The 12,027-nt window shown below is 36.6% G+C and overlaps 1 protein-coding gene across 7 annotated transcripts in view; it reads left to right on the top strand.

Moving 5' to 3' along the window:
* The window catches only part of PPP2R3A (protein phosphatase 2 regulatory subunit B''alpha), a 233,067-nt gene that overhangs the window by 132,122 nt on the left and 88,918 nt on the right, over positions 1–12,027 (top strand). For all 7 annotated transcript variants that reach the window (XM_070794422.1, XM_070794418.1, XM_070794439.1 and 4 more), the window contains 2 exons: positions 822–896; positions 9,408–9,494. In XM_070794422.1, the coding sequence (XP_070650523.1) occupies positions 822–896; positions 9,408–9,494 (162 nt within the window). The remainder of the gene's footprint in view (positions 1–821; positions 897–9,407; positions 9,495–12,027) is intronic.

Raw genomic sequence — 12,027 nt, 5'->3', positions numbered from 1 at the left:
TGACTCATTAGAAAAGACCCTGATGCTGGGAAGTATTGAAGGCAGGAGGAGAAGGGGACAACAGAGGACGAGATAGTTGGATGGCATCAATGACTCAATGGACATGAGTTTGAGCAAGCTCCAGGAGTCGGTGATGGACAGGAAGGCTGGCATGCTGCAATCCATGGGGTCTCAAAGAGTCGGATGTGACTAAGCAACTGAACAACAAAGAAAAAAAAAACTATTTCACGGTTTTAATGTTCAAATAGTCTTCTATGAGAACAGGATATCAGATTTAAAATAAATAAAAACCTAAATTGGAAAACAGATTTATCAACACAGTGATTTTGATGAACATTAGCTGACTCACATACCTTAACATAAAGTTATTTGGCTACCAGGCTATTATTTTTTCCAATAATTTCCCATGTCTGTAGGTTAAGAAAGAATCATTCTAGTTGGCTTCTGTCTATCCTCCTTTTTGTGTAAATTTCACTTGGCAATCTCTAACAAGATCTATGGGATGAATTTCGCTGACGTGTGTTAGAATTACAGCATGTACCTGTAAGACACTTGATTTACAAATCACCAGATATAGCCAGATTAACATTTTAACTTTCTTGAAGTATACTGTACATATCAAAGTCACACAAAAGTGTGCTTGTGAAATATTTGAGTTTAATAAAATACTAGTTAAATTTTAAGTGTATTGTTCAGTATTGTGAAACAGCAAGTATGCTCAACTGGCAAGTATTGTACAAGAGTTTAAAAAAATTCAGTATGTATCTTAGGGGGTTTTTTGGTATGTTTGTTAACTTAGTTATGATTTTGTTCTTTTTCAGGATGTGGTAGATACACATCCTGGCCTCACGTTCCTGAAAGACGCTCCAGAATTCCACTCCCGGTACATCACCACGGTAGGCTGAGTCCTTTTTTGTCTTAATAAAACTCTTTTAAGTTTCCTTTTTGTCACTGCCTAGTATCTAAGCTTTTAGATCTTTATGTAGAATGGGCCATAATGATTATTTTAAATGGGAGGAAATAAAATTGAATTAATTATTTATATCTCATTCACTTCTTCTATGTGCCTAGTGCTTAAGAAGTCTCTTGTATACAAAATCTAAGTGATATACTCATTCTTTCTGGTCTCCATTAATATTGATACCCAGTTGATCTTTAGTATTTGCAAATAATACAAGAATTTTTCAACAGCCTTTTCCCCAAAAAAAAAGATGTTATCTAGAGTACCTCAAAATTAGAACTGAGATGATAATGAGAAATGAGTATTTATAATCAGAAAATAAATCATGTAAGAATTTAAAATAACATAATCACAGTCTCCTGTTTTGCAAGGTGTTCTCATTCCGTTTCTCATGCACAGCCTCATTCGATCAGTCACAGGCAGGGCATGCATTACGGGTGAGAGCTCACAGGCCTGCAGCTCACACTGCAGCCACACCAGGCGCTCTCTGCCCTAGCTCCCAGATTATCTGTGCAAGAATTCCACAGATGAACCTCAGGGCACACCTCGCATTCACAGCCATACCCGGCTGATACGATCCCCACCTCTGGTTCAGCTCTCCCAGTAAATAGGGCAGTCTCTTCTGAGGAAGACCCTCTCCTTCTTGGGGCACTTTTTGTTAGCTATGGATTGTTGGGTTCTGTTGAATTACAGAATACTACCACTATTTTTTCTCCTGTAGGAACTTCATTATTTCCTTTTACATTGATTCTCTGCTGACATAAAACTTTATAAGACTTCATTTGAACCATAAGATGTCACTGCCATCTAAGACTGTCTTAGAAGTTGTTTTTGCTTGTAACCACAACCCGACACTAAGCTACCTCTACCACAGTCATCCTGGCCCAGCTGGTCATCCTTGTTTCTCACGTGGATTCCCTCTAATTGGTCTCCCTGCTTATACCCTCATTGCCCTACAGCCTAGTCTCCACAGAGTTATTCTTTGAAAATGTAAGTCAGATCATGTCACTCCTCTGCTCAAACCCTCCAGTGTTTCCCCATCTCATTCAGAATGAAAGCCAAAGTTCTTGCCATTATTCTCCATAACCCCCCACCCACCCACCCACACCCTCACAATGCCCACTCTCTGTTACTTAAGCAACAGTTGTTCTCTCTGCTCCTGGAACAAGCCAAACCCACTTCTGCCTCAGGTGCTTTGTCTTTACTCTCTCCTCTGCCTGGAATGCTCTTCCTACAGATTGCTGCGTGACCCACTCCCTCACTTCATCCAGATGTGTGCTCAGACATTCCCTTCTTAATGAGACCTTCCCTGATCACCCTCTGCCTTCTTCAGCTGTCTTCTGTCTCTGTCCCCTCCCTCTACTCTTCTTTTGTTTTGCTTTATTTTCCTTCTTAGTGCTATAACATCTGATATTTAAAATTTTTGTTTATTGTCCATGTCCTTCTCTATAACATAAACTCCATGAGAGGAGGGACTTCATCTATATTTAGATCCTGCTATATCTCTAATACCTGAAATAGGGCCTGGCACATAATAGATATACAGTAGGTATTTATTGAGTGAGTAAGTGAAGTTATTCATGTGTAGAATTAAGAACTCTACATGTAACCATGGTTTCAATCCCAATGAGAATTACTGGATTCTGATTGTTGACTGTTCTGTAAACTCAGGGCATATTAAAATTGAGTTGGCCAAAAAGTTTGTTCAGTCTTTTCTGTAAGATGTAACAGAAAAACCTGAACAAACTTTTTGGTCACTCAATAATGTATTAGAATCTCAAGAGATTGAAAAGATCTTGATAATCTATTCCAACATTCTGCCAATTCAGAAAATGCTCTGTATAGGAATCATTTGAATTTGTTCTTAGAGAAGATGTTAAAGATCAGAATTATGAAAGCACAAATTTTCCTTTGTACTCTTTCTAGTTTGGTATTTACTAAAGTATGATCCCCAGACCTATGATAGACTGGGATCATCTAGTGACCCCTGGTAGTTTTATGATTTCAGAATGAAAAGCCATGATACAGTTTTGTTTGCATGTAATTCACATTTTCTGAGAAATACTAGTATGTCAATCATTGACCAAGAAGAACTACATAGGGGGTACTCTTTCTACCCCCTTCTGATGCCTATGTCAGAAGCTTTCTCTATCTCCTTTATACTTTAATAAAACTTTATTACACACACACACACACAAAAGAACTACATAGGTCAATTAACAGAATTCAGTTAATTTTCTGCTGACATATGCATGGTATTTGCATATTATTGTTTACTTTTTTAAATTTATACTTTATTGCTAGTATTATGCTACTTTAAAATCCCCTGTTCACAAAAATGAATCCAGTATAACTTGTTCACTTTGCTGCACAGAAGAAACTAACACAACATTGTAAACAATAAAAATTTTTTCAAGATTAATCCATTACTCAGAAGTTGTCATAAAAGTGTAAACTACTTATGATTAAATAGCGATAATGGGGCAGCTCGAAACAGCATCATAACATACGTAGTAAATTAGGTCCAACTGAGAACACAAAATGTGAATCTGTATATACTAAGATAAGTGTGAATGCTTGTTTGTGATAATCCCATACTATCATTGAAAACACCGAGGTGCCAATAAAAAAGTATCGCACTGAATAGAATTTTATTGGACTGATGGTCTGTTCTCCAGTGTCTCTTCTATTATGAAATTTGGTCAGATAATGACATGAAGTCATTGAAAATTTTGTACTATATCAAAGTACAGTGAATCTTTCTATAAAAAATACAAAATAAGCTTTCTAGTATGAAATTAATTTTCTTGCTAAAGGCATAATAGTAAGCAAATTTAGAAAAGTGTCAGACTTTGCCCTGCTCATGACAAAGACAGACAACAGTTTTTCCAAGAGACTCACAAAGATCAGTCAGAATTAATGACAGATGTCTCAAAAAACAAAAATTAATTTATCATCTGACCCTACTGAATATAATTTCAATGGCATACAGCATAGGATAATTAATAGATTTTGTTCACATGCTAGAGTTACTCAATTATTTCACTTTACAGTTGGAAGAAACTGCTGACAGCTTATGACTCAAGTATTAGCTTATGTGTGGCACATAAATGATGAAGAAAACTGGGCAACTTTTATTTTCCATTTATCAGTGAAAACCTGTGCTACAGGAGGAAAAGACTATATTTGTTTGTTTAGTTAATCTTAATTATTTTGTCAGCTGTTTTAGATTGGAAAGCTAGAATACCAACTATGCATATAGCAAATACCCAAAGTCACTCTTATTTCCAGAGAAGAGTTGACATTGAGTAATAAACCTTTTGATATTGAATGAAAATGGAAATTGGAAATACCTGCAAATTGTGACCCTTGAGTATGCATATTTGCATACCATGCAAAGAAATTACCAGTAAATAAGACTCTGCTTATCCTTATTGGCACATGCTGACTTTTGAGGAAAGAGGTAGGTTTTAAAATAAGCGATAAGATTGAAAATACTTTTCTGTAATATTGGTGCTGGCAGTAAAGATATTTCAGTGGCGCCTAGTAGAAGGGCCAGGCTTCTGGCACTCAGGTGTTCACCTGCATCCATGTCACCTACAAAGAGCAATCTCTGTAATTTCTGTGTCTGAGTTTGATCCCCTTGTCTAAAACTCTCTTGACAGAGCCACCAAACACATACTTCCATTCCTAAAAGTGTGAAAAGTATCAGTCACTCAGTCTTGTAACCAACTCTGTGCAACCTCATGGACTATAGCCTACCAGGCTCTTCTGTCCATGGAATTCACCAGGCAAGAATAGTGGAGTGGGTAGCCATTCACTTCTCCAGGGGATCTTCCCAACCTAGGGATTGAACCCAGGTCTCCTGCCTCCAGGCAGATTCTTTACGGTCTGAGCCACCAGGGAAGTCCCCTTCCATTCCTGGTGATCTAAAATTGTGAATTAGAAATTTACAGCCACTATGGAGATCAGCGTGGAGATTCCTTAAAAAACTGGAAATAGAACTGCCTTATGATCCAGCAATCCCACTGCTGGGCATACACACTGAGGAAACCAGAAGGGAAAGAGACACGTGTACCCCAATGTTCATCGCAGCACTGTTTATAATAGCCAGGACATGGAAGCAACCTAGATGTCCATCAGCAGATGAATGGATAAGAAAGCTGTGGTACATATACACAATGGAGTATTACTCAGCCATTCAAAAGAATACATTTGAATCAGTTCTAACGAGGTGGATGAAACTGGAGCCTATTATACAGAGTGAAGTAAGCCAGAAGGAAAAACATAAATACAGTATACTAACGCATATATATGAAATTTAGAAAGATGGTAACAATAACCCGGTGTACGAGACAGCAAAAGAGACACTGATGTATAGAACAGTCTTATGGACTCTGTGGGAGAGGGAGAGGGTGGGAAGATTTGGGAGAATGGCATTGAAACATGTAAAATATCATGTAAGAAACGAGATGCCAGTCCAGGTTCAATGCACGATACTGGATGCTTGGGGCTAGTGCACTGGGACGACCCAGAGGGATGGTATGGGGAGGGAGGAGGGAGGAGGGTTCAGGATGGGGAGCACATGTATACCTGTGATGGATTCATTTTGATATTTGGCAAAACTAATACAATTATGTAAAGTTTAAAAATAAAATAAAATTAAAAAAAAAAAAGAAAGAAATTTCCAATTGAGTAGATATAAAGAAAACTGATTTATAATTCAAATTGTCTGTCAAGTTGACTAGAGATCCCCTGGTAAAAAATTATCCAATTTCATTTCTGTCATTGGTAGTATGTAGTTATTCTTACTGCTATTAATTTTTACATTTTTTTATATTTTTATATTTTTCTTAATTTCTCTTAAAAACCTAAAACTGGTAGACCAAAAGTTAGGGGGGAAAAACTGCAATTCGTGTAGAACCAGCAACTACATGCTCTTACCACTAGATGGTGCCCCTCCCTCGGTAAGTTAAAATGCTGAATCAGTATTGTGGAACCCAGTAAATGTGCTGATATAGTGGGGCCACTGAATAAGGAGAGTTAGGCTATGGAGAATGGTATACATGTTCAGTTTTTTACAGTACAAGGCAAGTAGCTTATCAGATGCTAAAAATAGGAAATTACTTGATATTCAAAATGTTGACAAATTTTAAAAATTCTGTCAGAACAAAAAATGAAAAAATAATAAAATAAGCAAAAATACAGACTCAAGTTTTATACTTTTAAGTATAACATAGTACCTCCATAAGTAATATAAAATATTTAAGTAGTATATATATAAAATTTAGGTAGATAGGAAACTTAGACTTTAAGATAATTTTATATTCACAATCAAGAAATAAGGACAAAATCTTACAATGTACAAAAAGAAAAGTTTGGTGTAATAATATGTGTTGTAATTGACTTTAACTTGAGAAAAGGAACATGGAACTATGATAAAAGATATTCTTAATTTTTATTTTCATATATATATATATATACACACATATATAATTTCTGGCCTAAAATCCTCTATTTTCTGCCCTGAAGCACCTCATTCAGAGTCTGAGTGGAGCCAGTAGAGAACTTATAAACATCAGCTAGTCCCTGCTCCCACCCAACATAGGAATCCTGTGAGTTTCTGCGTAAATAACTTGGTGAGAAGTAACTTCGCTACTTCATACAACCCATTGCTTTATAGGGCTAATTTTAGGAAACTCTTATTTACATTGAAGCATTTCTATCCAGTAGTTCTAGTAGTTCCAGTTCTAGTTCTACACTATGATGCAATACGAAGCCAATCAACGTCTTCCACCTGAGAGCCCTTCAGATCGTGATCACACCTACACTCTAGTCCAGTAGTATCTTTCACAATAATTTTATATACAGTTCCCTGTTTTATATTTTCTGTGTATCTTATATGTAGCCTATCAATAAATCATAGACAACAATACTGATTTATGTAAAATATTAATTACTTCCCTAGGTTACATCCATCTGCTGTTCAAAACTCTGAAGAGTTTATTCAGTTAGCTAGCTATGAATCCAACGCATATGTCTCTATCACAAATACAACTCAGAAGTCTTTGTTATACAGCTTTCCAACCTCATTAATTTATCAAGCAATTTTCCAAAGAAGACACACAGATGGCCAACAGGTACATGAAAAGATGTTCAACACTACTAATCATCAGGGAAATTCAAATCAAAACTAAAGTGAGATATCACCTCACACTTGTTAGAATGGCTTTCATCAAAAAGACAAGAAATAACAAAGATGTGGAGAAAAGAATGTAAATTGGTGCAACCAATGGAAGTTCCTCAAATAAATTAAAATAGAGCTAATTCAGCAATTCTGCTTCTGGGTATTCATCCAAAGAAAACAGAAACACTAACGTGAAAAGACACATGCACGCCTGTGTTTACTATGGCCTTATTTACAATGGCCAATATATGGAAACAAGCTAAATGTTCATTAACAGATGAATGGATACGGAAGATGTGGGCTTCCCTGACAGCTCAGTTGGTAAAGAATCTGCCTGCAATTCAGGAGACCTGGTTAGATTGCTGGGTTGGGAAGATCCGCTGGAGAAGAGATAGGCTACCCACTCCAGTATTCTTGGGCTTCCCTTGTGGCTCAGCTGATTAAGAATCTGCCCGCAATGCAGGAGACTTGGGTTCAGTCCCTGGGTTGGGAAGATCCCCTGGAGAAGGGAAAGGCTACCCACTCCAGTATTCTGGCCTGGAGAATTCAGTGGACTGCATAGTCAATGGGGTCGCAAAGAGTCAGACACAACTGAAAATTACTGAGTAAATCTTAAAATTTCACAAGAAAAAAAATTCTGTAACCATAGTGATGTATGTTAAGTAGACATTGTGGTGATCATTTCACAATATATATGTTCATTCGCTTCAGGCATGTCCAGCTCTTTGCGACCCCATGGACCTTAACCTCCCAGACTCCTCTATCCATGGAATTTTCCCAGCAAGAATACTGGAGTGGATTGCCATGCCATCCTCCAGGGGATTTTCTTGACCCAGGAATTGAACCTGTGTCTCCTGCATTGCATGTGGATTCTTTACCTGCTGAGCCATCAGGGAAGCCCTTCACAATATATGCAAATATTAAATCATTAGTATGCCAAAAACTACTGTATGTTAATTATACCTCAGTTTTTCTTAAATTATCATGTAGTTATTGACCACCTGTTGATATAGGCAGAGCAATATATCAGGCACTGGGATGCACGTGAAAAAAGACCAGGTGCCTTAGACTTTGGAGGTGGTGAGAGTCAGGTGTACCTGTGTCTAGAACATAACCACAGGATGACTGAAGGAGCACAGACATGGGTGACGTCAGGAGCACAGAAGGCAGCTCAGCCCAAGTCCCTATTCTGGGGCTTCCTATGGGAATCACTCTTTGTCAAAGAGTCCAGAAACAGAATAGTCGTTTAGTTTAGGATAGATGTCTAAATGTCTTCCCCTTTTTGTTCTTTATGCACTAAAATAGCCTTTTTACAGGGATCTAATCTCTTCTATGGGCTTCCCTGGTGGCTCAGAGGTTAAAGCCTCTGCCTACAATGCCGGAGACCTGGGTTCAACCAAGGATACAGAATTTCCATATCATTAGATAATCAAAATCAAAGCCAGTATACCAAAAAAAAAAAACAAAAACCTTGTTTAATTGCTTTTCTCACCCTTGCTTCTTTTTGGAGAAAATGAAAAAAAACAAAAAACAAAAAAACTACCAGGTCAAGGGCAAATTAAATGGGTGGGAATAAGTCAGGTAAAATGCAAAGAATGCACCGTGGCCTCCTACCTCCACCACAGCACATACATCCTCAATTTCAGACACACTTGCCAACCTTCCTCCTCCTCTTTCATCTTGTCCTGGTCTTCTCCAGAGTTTCACCTTTGTTAAGCTTACTAAAACCCAGTTAGTAACAAAATTGTTCATGCCCAAGTCAGGACTTGGTATATAAATTATCCCAAATGTATCTGAGTTTCCAGAGTCTGTAAGTCTTCAAAACACCAATGGATAAGGCTATACTAACTGGAATAATGCCCTCTTGAATCATACCACGTTGGCAGCCTTTCTTCTGACCCAGTAATTGTTAAGCCAACCCAGTGCATACTTCTCACCTCTTGTGCTTTCCAAAAACACCTAGCCCAACAGGCACTGCTTGAGTCAGGCATCACTGTATGAGAGGTTAAAAAAAAAAAAAAAGTGACATGTAGGCACCTAGGAAATGCAGACTTGTGAGCAAAGAATCTTTTTATTCTTAGAATTATAAGGGCAGATGTAAAGTATATGGATGTAGATTTTTAAACATTTTTACTAGAAATGACACTGGATATAATCACAAAACTTGCTTGGTTCAAAGAATATTCATAAGATGGCCTTTGATAACATAATAGGTATCTTTAATGTTTTTATTTGGTTTTGTTTTCCTTCTGGAACCAGGTTATTCAGAGAATATTCTACACAGTCAACAGATCTTGGAGTGGAAAAATTACGGCAACAGAGATAAGAAAAAGCAACTTTTTGCAAGTATGCCTCTCATTGAAATTTATATTTAAGGAGCAATTTAAATGACAATCTTACTTCATTTAACAAATATTTGAGTGCTCATTATGTGCAAAGCCCTATTATGTGCAAAGTCACTCTTTTCAGTTATTAAGCAGTTATCAGCTACCTGGGTTGTGTTGGGAGAACAAAGATGAGTAACAAGAGATTTTCACATCAGGGCATGCACTGTGGAACAAAAGAGAAAAGCGTACAGACAGCCACACCTGATGAAAAATTCCACAGAAATGTGTCATAAATATGCAGTGAAGGCTTCACAGTAGGACTGGCATGTGATCTTGACCTTGAAGATATCAAGTGTTTACAAGATTAAAAAATTAAAAGAAAAGGGGATTCCAGATAGAGCAAGCAGCCTAAGCAAAGGCCCAGAAGCATGAAAATGTCATGTTCAGGAACTGCAGGACAGTCTTAAGTGGCCACAGGCTCCAAGGAGAGAGTGATCAGGGACCAGTGATGAGGCCTGAGGGGTGACACGGGGCCAGGTTGGGAAGAGCCTGGCAAAACAAATGGAGGAGTTTCAACTTGTTCCTTTGAGCAATGACGCTTTATCCAGCTCCTGCTGGAGAAAAATACTGAAAATTCCTTTTAAGAAAGAATGTATTTCATTCAAGTATTTTTTTTTTACCAAATGAGAAAGTATTGATCACTAGTGGGTGCCTTTTACCGAGGCAGTCTTCATGCTTGATTGTTCAAGCATTTCTACTAACTTAAAGAAAGCAGAATTGGTCACACTTGAAATGAAATGTTTTATTTTAAATAAATCATACTAAATGAAATTTGGGTGAATAATACAACCTTGTTTACACTCTTATTTTTTTCCCATCTTTATCTGGGACAGACAAAATTGGCAAAATTACCAGTCTGTAATAGATATGCAAACATTTCTTATTCTAATAAATGAAAAGTCATCATTACAGTCATTATTAATATTTACTAAACATCTGGTTTTTGCCTGGGCTCTCAGGAGGTTACATGGGGATGGGTTGAGATGGCAAGAATTCCATTGAAAAAAGGCCTTACACCTGAAGAATGATAATCCTAACATTCCTGATGCATATTAAGTTTGTATTTCTAGATCATTATTATAATCCAGATTTTTCTTACTTACAATAACATTTGAGGCAAATATGGTTCAATGACTTGGATAAGATCATACAGCTACTAAGTAACTGAACTGGAAATAGAGCTCAAGTGTTCTGCTTCCCTCTATTTTCTTCCCTAACGCTCTCTTTAGTTTGCCTCTTAGTACCTGAATGTATGCACATAAAATGTTCAAATAATATAAACATGTATAAAATAATAACCAGAAGTCACTATTTATCTCTTTATCCTGCCATTTCACTCCTTTTACCAGAGGGAACGCATATTATCTGTGGTTTTATTCCTTTTTATGCGTGTGTATGGAGTATATATGTATGGTGTATTTATTTAGTTTTGTTCTAGATGGCTGCTTTTTATGAATTTTTTTTAATATGTGAGACCACACATATTCTGTTAACTTTTTTTAACTTAACAGTATGTCTTGATGTTTTCTTATTTCGATCAATATAACTCTATCTCATTCTTTTAACTACTGCATAATCTGTGGCATGGCTATGCTGTAATTACATACATATTGAAGATGTTCAAGTCGTTTTCATATTCTCCCTATTAGAGTAATACAGCGAACACCCTTACACTTTTCTCTTGTGTCCATATGAGTATGAATCTCTCTAAAATAGACTACTGGAAGGAAAATCCTGGATCAGATGGTGTGTGCATTTTCAGTTTCATAGATCCTGCCAAGTTACCCTCCTAAACGCCTGCACTAATGCATACTTAAATTTACATACTCACCACCAGCAGAAGTGATTCATTTTTTTCATTTTATAACAATCCAGTAGATGAAAATGAGAGCCCCCCTGCTTCTCAAGATTTGTTTTATTGTACATATTCTGTTTTATACATTAACGATCATTGTATAAAAACATTACAAGCAAGTTTGGAAAACAGAAGAGAAGGCATATTTTAGCACCCTAATAAAACTAATATTTTTATGTGTACTTCTAGTCATATTCACATGCATATTGGATTTAGAATTTAATGTAGTTCTTAGTGTGTATAATCGTATATCCTGTATTTTGCACTTAGCATGTCATGATTTTCCTTTGTTTCTATGCAGACTTTATAATTTTTACTGGCTGTAAAATCTTTCATTGAGTCTCTTTTACCATAATTTCATAATTTATCTTGTTTTCAATTTGCCAAATTATTTTGGATTTCCAGTATTCACATTTTAGAAAATGAATCTTATCAAAGTAATACATTTGCATTATGAAATATTAATAGTTATCTTTCTTATAATGCTTTTCACCTTGGATTCCATTTTATTTTCTAATATTGACATGCTTTCTTTTTAAGATTTAGCTAGTATATATTCAGCAGCAACAGCAGTATATATTTTAACCTTACTTTAAAATTTTAAGTTCAGTTCAGTCATTCAGTCATGTCTGACTCT

Source organism: Bos indicus, chromosome 1 (assembly GCF_029378745.1).
Source record: "Bos indicus isolate NIAB-ARS_2022 breed Sahiwal x Tharparkar chromosome 1, NIAB-ARS_B.indTharparkar_mat_pri_1.0, whole genome shotgun sequence".
In the NCBI taxonomy this organism is placed as follows: Eukaryota; Metazoa; Chordata; class Mammalia; order Artiodactyla; family Bovidae; genus Bos; species Bos indicus.
Note: the sequence above shows the minus strand (reverse complement) of the source record. Positions and strands in the feature narration are given on the sequence as shown.